Raw genomic sequence first — 14,935 nt, 5'->3', positions numbered from 1 at the left:
TTCCTCTGAGGTAAAGTTAATAATGCTGAAATTTTAAGAGTTGGACACATTTGATTTTTTTTTTTAAATCTTTTCTTTTGGAATAATGGCAGCTATTCAGAAAGTTGCAAAGTTTATAAAAAGGCTTTCTATTTACCCTTCACACAGATACCTGAGATGTTAACAGTTAACATTTGCTTTACCATTCTTTCTAATTTATTTACCTTATTTAGATTTGCCAAATGTCTCACTGATTTTCTTTACAACAAAAGAAAATTTTCTTTTTTCTGATCTAGGAGGTGGCGTTTTGTTGTTATGTCTTTTTAGTCTTCTTTAATCTGGAATATTTCCTCAGTTCGTTTCTTAGGACCTTAGTATTTTTGAAGAGTAGAGGTCAATTATTTTGTAGGATTTCTCTCAATTTTGGTTTGTCTGATGCTTCCTTATGCTTAGATTCACGTTACGCATTTTTTGGCAGGAATCCCACAGAAATGGTAGTGTGTCCTTCTCAGTGGAAGCTATCACGGGGCATGTGGTATCTGTTTGTCCAATTTATCAATGATGTTCTTTTGATTATTTGGTTAAGGCGGTGCCTCCAGGTTTTTCATCTATAAATTACTCTTCTTCCCTATGTAATAAATTAGTAAGTGTCTCATGGAGAGGTGGGTGATGATTTGAGATTGTGTAAGTATTCTTATTCTCATTATTCTTAACCTGCTAGTTCTAGCATTTATTGCTGATTTGTTTTCTTGCTTGAGACAATTATTATTGTAACAACTGTTGTTGTTAAATGACTTAAATCTTTAAAAACTATTGATGGTACTTTTCAAATTCACCTGGCAAATCAAATCTAAAATTTGTCTTACATGAGACACGGGATCTTTGATGTACCTATGTTAAATCTCTCAGTAAACTGGGAATCAGGAATTGCATACGGCTTTCCTGGGTGGTGCGCCCGGTGGGGATGGGGTGACGGCGGCCTTGTGTCCACTAGGGTTGCATGTTCGCTCATTCATGCCTTGTTTTCCTCGTCATTGGTCACCTGTGAGCTTTTCTTTCTCTGCCACTTGAACCTGCTTGTTGGAGCAAACAGAAGTAGTGCCTCCGGGGCCTCAGAGATGTGTTTCCTTTGAGGATATTAAGTTTCTGTTTCTGTGTTTTGTTCTGTCACACTGCTGTTTTAGAAATGGGAATTGCGTAATACTGACTAGATGTTTTCCACTTTAATAGTTGTTTCCTGTCATACTTTATGACCAATGAGATTACTTTAGAAATAGGTAACATTTTCAGCACTTGTAAGGATAGTAAACATTTTTCTCAAGTGTTCTTTTTACTTCCATACAAATATAGTGCTTTGTTCCAGTAAAATAATTTTGATGTGGCGTTAAAGAATTCTGATTAAAAGAAGAAACAGTACCTGGGCCCTATTCTTTTCCTTGTGTACGTGGAAAAATGTCTGGAAAGTTTTTGCTGCTCAGACACAGACATTGGAGGGACACCGACGCCATGTTAATTAAACACCCATGAAGAATAACTAATCAAGATGGAATTCTTGAATAAATAGTTTAACTGGAGATTTAATTTTTCGTATTTATCTCCCTGGTGCTAATCACTGGATATGAAGGATGGGATTTTAAGAAGTAAGTGATTGTGCGTTTGGGGCAGAAACCCTTTATGAATTAAATGTATACGTGCATGGTAGGTGTCCTTTTGGAAATCAGGTATATTCATTTTTAATCAGGACCATTTTCTTTTTTCAAGAAGCAGTGACTGGGGCCCACTGATAAAGCCTTCGCTCAGAGGCACAGGTCCTAGCGTTCTTAAAGCCTTTTCCAACTATAATAAGTGAAACTAATTTTTGATGTTTAACATTTATAAGCCTGTGAAACTATTAGGGCAGCATCAGTATTGAGAAAAATGGAACCAAAAGTAGAACCATGTCTGAGAATGGCCTTTGAAAGCAGTTCAACAAAACAAAACAAAACAAAACAAAACAAAACGAACCAGCATGCCAAAACAGGCTGTCCGTGCACCGTCATTATGACCCAGCAAGTGCATACTTTTCCAGAATCGTAATATTCCCTTAAATTAATGGCGACATTACAGATGTGTATAATCTGGTTTGGGGGTGGTGGCTCAGGTTCACATTTGACACTCAGATTGTGCTTTGCCATCTAGTCATGTGGCTGCTTTGGGCTGTCCCGCCTGTTGGTCAAATCCTCCTTGGTTGTTAACAATCTTGGAGGAGAGAGAAAGTGGGAAAATACACGTGGGTTTGTGTCATACTGATGAAACTGTTCTAATTTGAAAAAAAATAGTTTTTTAAAAACACGTTGTTTATGTATTGTACATACACATACACAGGCACCCACGTCTTTGAGCGTGTTTGTGCTTGCTAACCTCAGGCCTGAATTGGAAGTACATGCCGTTCATTGACAGGGATCCTCAAAAATACCATCCTTTGGTACTTGTCTTTTCTGACATACTGTATTTGTGACAGTCCAGATCATACCCATCTGTAGAACCCAGTAGAAACAAGTATTTTTAAATTAAGTACTAAAGGCTAGATTTAGTAAAGTAGGCAGCACTTCCATCGCATCTCACGCTTCTCTAGGCATCTCCATGTTAGGCTGCTGTAGATAAAAAGCCAACTTGGGGAGTTCCCATTGTTTTCGCCTTGGAAATGAATCCAACTAGTGTCCATGAGAATGCGGGTTCAATTCCTGGCCTCGCTCGTGGGTTAAGGATCCAGCATTGCTGTGGCTGTGGTGTAGGCCGGCCATTGCAGCTCCGATTTGACCCCAGCTTGGGAACTAACATATGCCCTAAAAACCAAAAAAAAACCCACCCAACTTGGTTTGGCAGCAGACCATGAGTTTCTGTCATATCGCTTCCAATTACAGCTGTGCATTGTCAGGGCAGAAATGAACGGGGAAGGTTGCCGGTGAACCTTGTTTTTGCCTTCTGTGGCTCATGCCCTTAAAGATTACTTTCTCTAATTACGTCTCAAATAGGATGGCCTTTGGCAGCACCAGCTAAAGCTGATTCCTTGAAAACATCAGTACATACTTCATGTTCTAATGTTATAACCATTTTGTGTAACTTAGAAGCCTTTTTTTTTTTTTTAACAATTTGCAATGTATATTAATTTTCACATCTGAGTTATTTAGGTTATAATCCGCTACCATCTTTGCTCAGGCCAAAACCCTTCAATTATAAAAAGCTTCACATTTAAAGCCGTTTTGCGCCAATTTATAAATGGAGGCCTCAGGCAATGACTTCAGGCTTTAGTGATGTTGAGCATAGTATTTATTGAGGACTTAACCAGGGTATCGCAAGAATAAATGATAAAAAAAAAAGTATCTCCCTTTGATAGTATTCTTTTATAGCTATAGATATATATTTTTATAGATATAGCTAGTATTCTTTTTATAGATATAGATACATATTATAGGTGAATTAAACTGAGAATTTAATTTATTAAGTTATTAAGTAGACTGCTTAGAATTTTGGATTCCAAAACATAGGTAGAGTTAATAATATTGAAATATTAATAGTTTGTTAATATTTAAATAACAAAGGTAGGAATGGCCTTTAAAAAAAAAAAACAAAACTAATGTTTGAATTGATTGAATTATTTCATTCCTAGCTAAATAGAATACTATCTACATTTGAGCAGATTATTAATTTGTTGCCTAAGTTCTATTTTTAGAGCGTTTTCCTAGAAAATCTGAAGACATTCTCATTGCAGAGAGATAGAAATGAGACACATTTCAAGAGAGAAATGTTTTTACATTAACAGCTAAGAAGTGGCCCTTTCTCAGAAATATTTCAGATGCTGTAGCACTTGCCCTGGTGTTCAGAATTTTCTCAGCGCAGTTTGTTGTTAGGTTTTAGTTTCCCCGAGAGGATTCTGGCTGCAATTTACCCTTTTCATTTTCGGATATTAATTTTATGTCTGTGTACATGCTGTGTTGTCTTGATGGAGTGAGAGCTTGACTTCCCCTCCCCTCCCCCGAGGAAAATACCCCCTCCCCAAATAGTACCGTTTTGACCGATGTACCCATCAAAGTACCTGGAGCATTCTCCTGTCCTAGAGTTCAGAATTGAAACATTTGTTTAAATTTTTGAGATAGAGATGCTGCCACACTTGGAAAGTCTGATGTTTCTTCTCATCAGTGCTGTTTTCAGAGCTGTAGTATTTTAGGAAAAGCATTTGCATCACATGTTAAGGAAAAGCTGAATTGAAAGGCATTATGGTGAAGCAAGTCTTAATGATTATAAACTCTTTATAATCAAGAGAGCAAAATTATTTTCTTCTTCTTCTTGTAACTGCTTTCTTGTAGAAATGTCTTAACAACTGTGATTCCAAAGGTAAAACAGTTTGTTCAGATGTGAAGCTGAATGTATATTCCAATTAGCTATTATAAGAATTTATCATTAGAACATTTGACTCTAAAAAGGCTGGCAGGTACTTCCTATTTTCTTGATTGCTGTGAGTTCTTGCCACTGAAGATGGGGTAAACAAAGTAAAAATGCATGAAATAGTTCTTATTTGTACATGTTAAGAATTTAAAACTAAATGTCTCCATTTCGGCATTTCATTTTTCCAGAAAGGCGCTTTCCTTTGTTGCTAGTACGAGGGTGTATGTGCAGAACACATTCTTTCGTACAAAGTCATCTAATGCCTGCAAACTGGCCAGCAAAATTTGTTTTACGTCCCTCTTTGGAATTTCACTGCCTCGCGCGTTCCATGTCTCACTGTTAATTTTTCTTCTGTTCCCAGTTAGACAGCGGAGTGTTTCGCTGATTAGCGCTGGGAGAGGATCTAGGACACCGAGGAGAGAAAGCCCTCACTGAAGGGGCTTTTCCTCCCAGGCCGAGGGCTGGCCACCTGGGGACGCTGGGCGGGCTCTGCCCTGGGGGGCAGGGGGTGTGTCTCCCTTAAGGATCCTCTACCACTGACTCATTTTCATTAACTTTGGTCATTTCTCAGTGGTGTTTTCATTTAAATGTGCCTCTTTGTGTCATTCTGTAATCTGTGCACAGTTGGGGCGGGGGTAGGGGGGCTTTTAATGGTGATTTTTAATTCTTTGAAGGCTTGCTCTCCTTAGTTCTTAAAAGTAGTTCACTTATTTCACATGGATGAGCAATTAGCACACCTTATGGAAAATAAGCAGTGCCTGTCCAGGTGAGGGAGGGCCTGCTTGAATTCCTTTACTCGGAGCTTAAAGATGTGTCCTTTCCTAAAAAAAGTGTTGTGTAGCCTTGAAGCTGGAGCATTTTAACATGAGGAAAATAAACATGGTCCTGAGTGATGGGTTTTCCTCTCAGGCTGTTAGGTGTGCTTTTTCGATCTCATTGCACTGAGGACACTTTCTTCTAACCTCTGGGGGATGACTGGGTGATCACCTAGAATGGTGTTCCTTATGCTCCCTTTTAATTATGTTTATCTGTGCTTTTAACAAACCTTAAAAAAAGATTTCAGATGTTACAAGTCTAATTAAAGAGACAGACAAAGCACAGTTTATACTGTAGATTTTTTCTGCAGTTCAATTAATCAGCATGTTTTCTCTTTTAATTAAAACCATTTTAGTAAATTAAAGCCCACAGCAAAACACATATATAATTTGTTTGTAATTAGCTCTTAATTGGTGGTAGTTGAAGCTTAGCACCCTTGGTTTCTTTCTTCATGATTGCCATTTTATTAGCAGCCAGTCATTAATTAATCTTTTTCTAATTAGCTTATAAAACTGTTGATGGCACATTATTGTAAATGTGATTTTAAGTTCAAAGCTTGTTAATAAGCTTTCTTACTTAGAAGAACAGAGATAAAGAAATTGCTGAAAACAGTACTACAGTTCTTTAAAAAAAAGTGTCTTTCTTATGGGGACTGTGTAAAGCATCTGAGAGCTTATGGTTAATTTTTTAATGCTTTTTTCCCCTCATGAATGGAGTAAGTTGCTTGAATATAAATGTCTGTATCCAGGAGTAATTTCAACAGTATAAAATCTTTTCTCCCTCCTTTGGAATACTGTCATCGACATAAAATTTGAAGCCTTAATAGTCATCATTAAAACAGGTGTTGTATAAGCTCCTTCACTATGAAGTCAGAGTCAAGGATATGAATCAAAGGGCCATATACATATTTTTTAAAATAAATTGCAAGGTGAATCATATATATGTGTGTGTGTATCTACAAATATATCTTATGATGTATTTTACAAACAGGATTTGTTGGCTTATGCTTTATTTTAAAAACTGTTTGGCTTTAACTGATAGGAAGTTGTAGGTGTAAAAATGAATAATAGGTGTTTGTGCAGTCGTGCCCGCATATAGATCTATGTAGTACACACATTCAGACCTGTGCGTGCACATTTTAAGATGACAGTGAAATTAGACTGTTTCCTCTACTGGGGAGGAAATGACTTGATTTAAAGTCAGAGTTTAAATGACTGGATGTGGCAGAGCTTATTTGCTGTCATCAGAGCTTTGGCATCTCAGGTATGACCATGGAGAGAAAGGTACCAGTCCGAGTGTAGACATCCTGGATTTACTACAGCATATGCCATATTGTGGTTTGAGTGACAGGTTAGCGACATCATATTCTTTATTGAAATACACTCCCGATTTCATAAAACTCCTTATCTTCATGGTGGTGTTCTGAGCTCTTTATCAATATTCGTGCAAAGTTTTGGAAGTTTTTTGGTTTTTGGTTTTTTTTTTTAAATGCATCATCAGTCCTTGGAAGTGCTTTTTTCTTCTTTGCTTTTTGAACTTTGCGTGTTATTTCAACTTTGGCTATTTCTCGGCTTGTTTTTAAGAAGGCATTTCACGATGCCATGCAAGAGACACTAGAAAGGGATAGCTGACAAGGAAAAAATTAAAAATTGGATAAAAAGTAAATGAATAATGTCATATTACCAAAAAGATGAGAGGCTAATTTGTGCCGACTTTTTGCTAATTTTGTTCAAGCCTCAAAATGAGGAGCTGTCACCCGTTCTGTGTAGCACTGATGACAGTGCCAATGATCCATGAAATAAGCTGCCGCTGGCTTTGTTCTGATAAGAATGAACAAATCTGCACAATGTTCGGCTCCCAGAATCTCATTTTCATACTTGCATGCAGGCGAAAAGAAATAAGCTGTTTGCAGGCTTGATTAATCAGACATTGGAGGGGTTTTTGTCTCTTTGATCTCTTTCGTCTCCTAGGTAACTTGCTTGACATTAATGTTGAGCCTGAGTAAAGACAATCAGGAATTGTCGACCAAACTGATATAAAAATTAAAGACCTTAACACTTTAAGTACTCCAGTAATGGTTCCGCTTTACTTCAGAAAACATCTGTTTTCATTTAATTAAAGAACAAAAGAGAATGGCATAAATATTTTTTATAGAGACCCATTATTCCATAAAAAGTTAAAGTATGATAATTGGTATTTTTAAATAAGTGCCCTGAAAGTGTTCAGAAGGGAGGAAAACTTCATAAATCGGTTACAAGCTAGTGATTTTGAGATGAGTAAAATATTTTATGAAATGGATAAGAAGTTTACAGTTATGCTAGATGAAGCCATTCGAATCAGATGTTTCAAATGATTATCAGCAAACTTTAGAATGGCAGGATTTAGTGAGAAAAACTAACTCTTTAAAAAGTTTGTCTTTTAAAAATCTCTCCTATGTTATAAGATGTGCCATTATATCTATTTTACAACCCAATATGATTTACACGTGCTAAACCTGTAAAATTGAAAGGAATTAAAAAAATGTCGCCGTGCATTTGCTTGAGGTTATGCAGACGCTTTTACAAATCTTCCAAGTGGCTGTAAAGATGAATGCCTCAAGGGTCCAGCCAGGGCCCTGCTTTTCCAACCAGCTAAAGCCCTTATCTTAAATCCAAGCAAAGTACCATTAATCTTTTTGAAAGACCTTTTATGGCTTTTAATATATCCCAAATTAGAACATTTTACACCCTTGGTTCCTGAAATATGGTGATAAAAAGCCTTTAGAGCTTAATTTTCCTTACCGCTTGCTCTGACCAATTTGCAGTTCTTTGTGATAATGTTTAGACACCTTAATTAAAATGCAGCAAAATATTGGATGTTCTATATGGAAAATGCTGATACTTTGGCTACACATACAAGAAATTCTGTGTGTATTTTTATTCTTTAAAAAAAAAATCTCTTCCCACATTGTGATGCTATAGTTATCTGATGACCTGAAACAGTTTTTTTAATATAAAAACCATTGACCAAGCTTTTGTGATGTTTACACTAGGCATGAAGTTGCATTTTTCTTTCCACAGAAGCAAAAGGGGGATTCTTGTAGGCCTATATGTGGTTTGTTTGTACTACTAAAACCTAGCATGGTACTCTTTTATCTTCTGGAACTTGGGTTAGTCATCTTGCCGGGGAAAGTGTGTTTCTTCTCAACTGTCTCTTCTGTAGAAGATGTTTGATCCTTTCATATTTCCAGATATATCCATTCTTTTTACTTTCTCCACAGGAATAAGTGAAACACGTTCATTTTCAGCATGCGAAGGACACCAAGTTGATAATGACTTTTCATCATCATTGCAAGCTGAAAGAGTCTTTCTGTAAAATGCGTAGACCAGGCTTGTCTAATATTTATCAGTTAAAGAACATTCCATTTAACCTAACCCCAGGCAAAATACAGCTAGAAAATACACCTTTCATACAAACAGGTCTGCTTGAAAGTATTGCTTTTGTACCTAATCATTTTCTGTATTTACTTAGTTTACGAAATGATGGAGCCTCTCATGTAAATACATGTTTCTTACATTCTAATGAATTCTTTTTAACAAGTTTATGCTGTGTCTTACGTGGTGTGTGTGCTCTCAGTCTTTACTGTGATGCGCGTTGTCCTGGGTTTGGACATGCGGCAAGAAAATGAAAAGCAAGTACATCCCAAGAGCATGTGACCATGTTGAGATGAAGAGTCCCATGTCCACACACACTGGGATGCTCTTTGGTTTGTCTGTCCCAAATCCAGAACACCCACATTGGGAAATTTCAGTAAGCCAGAAATGGAAGCTACATTGTAATCTGTAAGTTTTAGGAAATAATTTTATCATACGGTTAATGGTAATGGCAGATTTAGTTAGTTAGTCAATTGTTTCATACTCAAAGTATAGGCTCAGCTTAAGTATGATGAACTGGCTGAGTGGGATGTTCGTTAGCGGGTGGTCTTGGAAAACTACGTCATAGATCAAATTGGCATTCGATGTCTAATACATAGGACTATAACTAGACAAATACAGAGTTCTGTGTTTCCCCTTTCGGAGGTGGGAGGCAGAGGAAAGGCAGAATATTCCACGTGAACGTGGAGAGGCCCGGCATACATCTTCAGCATAAGTGGAAAGCTGCATGTTAATGACAGTAGACAGTTCAGCGGGTGCGTTTACTGCTCCCCTAGTTCCCAGCGCACCCCCTTGGCCAGTCGCCTCGCAGCTGGGGAGAGCTGCGAGAGTGTTTCTGACCAGAGGGCAGTGAACACAAGCGCTGCGTGTCGCTTCTGGACTGAAGCACTGAAGAGCCCGTGTGAGACCCTCCGGTGGTCTCTTCCTCAGCCACGGTAGGCGGACGTGAATGCCATGTGTTGAGATGCTGGCACCACGAGGCGGAGCACCTTGCTGACCCACAGCTGACTTTACAAGGAGTGAAATCTGGGGCTTGTTCACAACTGCAGTTTTGACTAGCCTAACTGGACAGGTGCTAACTGGTTTTTTTTTGTTTTGGTTTGGTTTTTTTTTCCACTTATGACAAATGGATGGATTTTCATTCGACAGGAAATACATCTTAGTGATAAATGATGCCACAGCATTTTTCCAGAGTTTTGTTTTCTCCTTAGATGATGAAGCTACAGCCCTTTGATTCTTAGCCTTTTTTAGTCGACTTAGATGAACTTTTCTTTTCTGTGATAAAGAACTGGAAATGAAAAGATAGTAAGGCCAGGATTGAAGCAGTCAGCTGTCACTGGCAACCCCTTCTCCCCAGCTCCCCCAGAAGCTCTGTTTTGTTCAAAGCTGTGTCTGCAGCACCTGCAGCAGTGCCTGGCAAAATGATGCGTTTGTACCCTCATGATAATTATTGAATGAATGTGGTCCTTGTGGGAAGAGGTGATGGTGACGGTCGTGCTGCTCGGGTTGGTTTGAGTGTTGGGAAGTTTCCGAGTTGTCTGCTTTCCCCTTTCCCCGGTGGCCTCACGGTCACAGTCACAATCGACCCTCCCTTCCCTTCTGGCGTCAGCCCGCTGAGCACCTGGTTTGATTGTCAGGTTGCTTCCTCGCACTCACCTTCATGTGTTCTCTTTCCTGGACTGAAACATCACATCTATTTTTGTTCTCATTTATAAATGCCAGTCAGTGCTTGATTGTTGCTATTTGTTTCATCCTCAAGGAAACTGTTCTCCAAGATGAGCTGAAAGGAGTGTTAGGTGGGCCTGACCTCACTTTCCTAAGTGGGCGTCTCTCCTTACACACTAGCCCTTAACCGCCTGCCCTGCCTCACTGTTGGCAAGCAGGTCCCTAAACCTTGGGCTATAATGCTTTGACCTGAGAGTGGCTTCCGAGTGCAGAGAGAGAAAAGGAAAGAAACACCAGAGATTTAACTGTTGTTGTTTAACCTGGGTACTAGCACGTACTTTTGAGCCATCCGTGTAGGCGGGCATTTTTAAAACCAGAGTCCACAAAAGCTAGAAGATCCCTGTGCCCATCTCGGAGACACTAGCCGAGGAGCTGCTCCGCTCTGCTGAAGACAGCTGTGCAGGGCACACGTGGGAACCGAAGGTTATGGCATAGAAGCTGAAGGGCTGGAGAAATAGAGAAACAAAGATTGTGTTGGGTTAAGAGAAGACTAGGGGGTGGGGGAGCGGAGAGGAGGCTTGTTCCGCTCGGACCTTCTAGGACTGGGCAGATGAGGGTACGGAGGGGCATGAGCCAGGGCCCGGCCCAGGGAACCCTCGGTACTGAGGTCCTGGTGCCCGCCCCGCATTTCTGCCTCTCAGCCCCACTTCTGTTCTTTCTGTCAGTGAGTGAAAAGCTATTGCCCATCACACAAGGTATGTTTATGAAGTAGTAATTAGCTTTCCATGTTTTATTAATCACATCTGTGACTGCCAGTCCGAGCTTGTGATCAGCGTGAGATAACGGGTGTGCCCATACTCAGTTGCCATAATTCCAGCCCCGAGCAAAGAAACTTGATGTCTCTGTCAGCCTGCGCAGCCTTATCGGGTAAATTCCTGTCTGGTCTCCTGAAAGGCTGAAATAGCTTCAGGATCTTCATCCTCCGCCCCGTGGACCCTCGAGGGCCTTCGTGTGGGCAGGATCTCCATCTGGGAGACTGGTCCAACTGGGGACAAGGCCTGCCAGAGGGGAGGGGAGGGGAATTGGGGCTGTCTTTGCACTCCTTTTGGTGGTTTGGGGGAGGGGGCTGATCATAAGAATGTCTCTTCTTAGCATGTCTAAAGCAATGTAGACTGGCTTTCTTCCCCCACAAATTCTCGAGTATTCTACCATTGTCATTCTTACACTAGCTGGAATATTCATCTCGACTTTGTCTCCTTTGTGATTGCTAGCTTGGTGTAAAAATTGCCAAAGCAATTGCCTGCCACAACTTTGTGAAAGCCAAAAAAGATGCTGAAAATTCACAGGTTGCTCGAAAAAAGAAGAAACTTGCCTGGGGGTAAGTTTAAGGGTTTAAGGGGGGGGTTTGGTTTTTTGGTTTGTTTTGTTTTTTGGTAATTCTACTAACTAAATTATGGAAATCCTGTGATACATTTTGGGAATCCGTTTTTGTCATTGTTACTCATTTTATTCTTTGTATCTTTGCTGAATGTTTATCAGGTTATACATATGGAGACATCTCCTCATCCTTGGTTGATGGACCATCTGAAAACTTTTTACTTTTACTTTGGTGCTTAGTAAACATGTGACTTTAGGAAAGTATTTAGCAATCAATTGAGATGTTCATGTTCTTCCTTTTAGGTTTGAAGCAAAGAAGAGGTGGGAAACCAAAAGTAACATGGGGTATATGTGACTTGTCAGAATTCCTCAAGACCTTCAAGACTTCTCCCTTGAATCTTCAGTTGCTCAATTGACTGAAAAAAATTTTCCTGCTTCTGTTAACTATATCAGGAAATTGATGGAAGTAGAAAAAATAAGCATAACATTTGGGAGTTGATTATCAAATCTTTTTCAGTCTTTTTCTAAAGAGTTCATCCTATTGAAGTGAATGACATGGAGAATTCTGTTATTTGTACAGGAAATTTAAGCATACATATGGAGGGAAAAGATAGGATTTTATTTCTTTGTTTATCTGGACCTCCAGGATAAAATCAATTTTACTTTTCATCCATTTGGTGTAGCATAGCCAAAGAGCTCCTCGTGCTTTCTTATCTGTACTCAGTGTAACTACACTCATTCTGGAGTTATTCTGGAGTTTTTAAGATTGTCATTTGTTTGTAATGGATTAGTCATAAGTGCAAGAAAGTCTCAATTGATAATGAGACTTTTCCAATTTGTAAGTCACTTTACAAACGACTTTAATTATCTTAATGTTATCAAAGTAATTATTGATTCTTTATTAGAGGCAGTAGCATTGATATTTCACAGTCACATAATAAAAGCAATTGATTAATTTCTGTGTACTTTCAGATTAAGTATCACAGTTTTAAGAAATGACAGAATGTAGTGTTTGAAGGATGATTTAAATTCCAGTTCTCTGCCTGGAAATGTCTTCTTAAATCTCTCTCTCGCCTCTGTCATTTAAATTATGAGATGGTTCTTAGAGGAGAAATTGGTGTGATATTCTTAGTTATAACTCAAGACAGTGTAACTTTGAACTTCTAAGAACGTTGGCTTGATTGTTTTTACTCCTCTTCCCCATTAATCCTGGAAAGATTGAATGAATGAATGAATGAATGATGAAGGGGATTGCTTCCCTGAGAAGTAGTTTTCATCAGAAGTGTGCTTTGAGAAATCATGTCACAAGCTGGTGGACGAGACCACGGCTGGAAGTTGTGATTTTTTGGGCAGGTCTTTGGTGTTCTGACACCTCCTTCTTGGTGCTCAGCAGAGGGAAAGAACTGCTTTTGGTGGGTTTTCATTAATTCACTTCCCTTCATCAGAGGTTTTCTAGCCATCTAATACAGACTTTCTCTAGGCTAATAATATGAATTCAGGAACATAGAAGATGAGTCATGATTGTAATTATATTATTAGTAGTAGTATTTTGTTACTTTTAGACTTACAATTAATAACCAAATTTTACTAATTATGATGACATATTTAATGGGGTTTTTTCCTGTGTTTTGGACTAAGTCAGCAACTAGTTGCTATTCAAGAGAGCAAAAATCATATCATGTAATAAAGAAGGCAAGATTTTAGGAGATAGTGTATCTGCTTATAGAATTAATTCATCATGAAAAGATGTTCAGACCAAATATTGGGAAATCTTTACATTTCTGCTTGAACATTCCTTTGTTGGGGTCTGTAGGTATAATCATACACAACTTACCTGCACCATCTTATTTCGCACTCCTAAGAGGTGAATAAAACTTAGAGTATAGGAGTTCCCGTCGTGGCGCAGTGGTTAACGAATCCGACTAGGAACCATGAGGTTGCGGGTTGGATCCCTGCCCTTGCTCAGTGGGTTAACAATCTGGCGTTGCTGTGAGCTGTGGTGTAGGTTGCAGACGCGGCTCAGATCCTGCGTTGCCGTGGCTCTGGTGTAGGCTGGTGGCCGCAGCTCCGATTAGATCCCTAGCCTGGGAACCTCCATATGCCGCAGGAGCGGCCCAAGAAATAGCAAAAAAAAAACAAAAAAAAACAAAAAAAAACTTAGAGTATAGAGAAGGTTCCTCTGAAAAATCTCTCATGGGGGAGCTATCCACCACACAGTCCCGTGGTTTTGTCCAAAACTTGCCAAACATCCTCTTTGAGCTGGCGGGTGATGAACGTATTCTCATGCACAGGGCTCACAGACACGCATCTCCCTCCAGGCACAACTCCCCACTCTGTTCGTGCTGAGGCCTTACCGGAGTGGCCTCCTGTAGGGTCTGATTTGGGAGCCCCCGACCCCAGGTCTAGCTGTGGACGCCCTTCTTCGGCCTGCTCCCTGGCCATGGTGGGAGCACTTCCCCTGAGTGGGAGACTCACCTGAGAGGAGGAACCATGTCACGTTAGTCCTTATGCTTCGGGGCCTGGGCTGTAAAAGGCCCCAAAACTGTCCAGCTGAAGAGGTTCGAGGGGAAGAGGATTTGAAGGAGAGGAAGGGACTGGTTTTCTTGGGTTAGCCCTGCTGGCGTGTCATTTAGAACCACTTTGTTTTTTAATCTGTTTTAATTCAAATTAGACGTGTTGCTCATGAAAGCAGTAAAATGGGGACATCACTCTTAGGATTCGCAGGTTCCCTGAAAAGTGTCATCGTTTGTCCTCTCCATCTGGTCCTGGCAAAGTAAAGATTCTTTTTGGATCCGTAAGAGCTTCAGTTCCTGAAGCTTTAACATGTGCATTTACTACCACAGAATGCCTGAATTAGATTAGTAATGTAACTGTCAGTTATTGTTAACTGAGATTAATATGTTTCAGGCCATGGGTATGGCATTAATGTAACTATGATTTACTGTTTAAGGACTCCGGGCTAAAACACCTTACTAAAGAACAGTAATTTTGAGCTTTACAGAAGTGGCTCTGAGAAGTAAAGTTGATAGTGCATTCTTCTCGGGAAGCCCTCGGGATGTTTCTGATTTGCAGCAGAACATTCTATTTCTTTCACCAAAAGGAGAGTTTGAATATATAATCTCAGGTTTGCTATAATTAGTTCTGATGACAGAGTTAAATACCTTGGCCCAAACTGTAAATCAGTAGTTAAGCAGGTTTCTGCAGCTGATCATAAATCCATATTTTAAGCACACTTATTTTTTGAGAGAGACAGTTAAGGG

At 39.5% G+C, this 14,935-nt stretch overlaps 1 protein-coding gene across 11 annotated transcripts in view; it reads left to right on the top strand.

Annotated features, from left to right (window-relative positions):
- FAM204A (family with sequence similarity 204 member A) overlaps window positions 1-13,562 on the top strand; it is a 34,049-nt gene extending 20,487 nt beyond the window's left edge. For 6 of the 11 annotated variants that reach the window (XM_005671493.4, XM_005671498.4, XM_005671494.4 and 3 more), the window contains 2 exons: window positions 11,570-11,676; window positions 11,979-12,630. In XM_005671493.4, coding sequence (XP_005671550.1) covers window positions 11,570-11,676; window positions 11,979-12,030 — 159 coding nt within the window. In that variant the 3' untranslated portion in view covers window positions 12,031-12,630. 11 annotated transcript variants of the gene reach the window in all.
- Window positions 13,563-14,935: the final 1,373 nt, after the last annotated feature.

Source organism: Sus scrofa, chromosome 14, assembly GCF_054392235.1.
Source record: "Sus scrofa isolate SSC_HxYL_T2T_F1_AM1 chromosome 14, Sscrofa_HxYL_maternal_Yorkshire_Landrace_v2.0, whole genome shotgun sequence".
In the NCBI taxonomy this organism is placed as follows: domain Eukaryota; kingdom Metazoa; phylum Chordata; class Mammalia; order Artiodactyla; family Suidae; genus Sus; species Sus scrofa.
The sequence above is the reverse complement of the archived record's forward strand: the minus strand, read 5'-3'. Positions and strand labels throughout refer to the sequence as shown.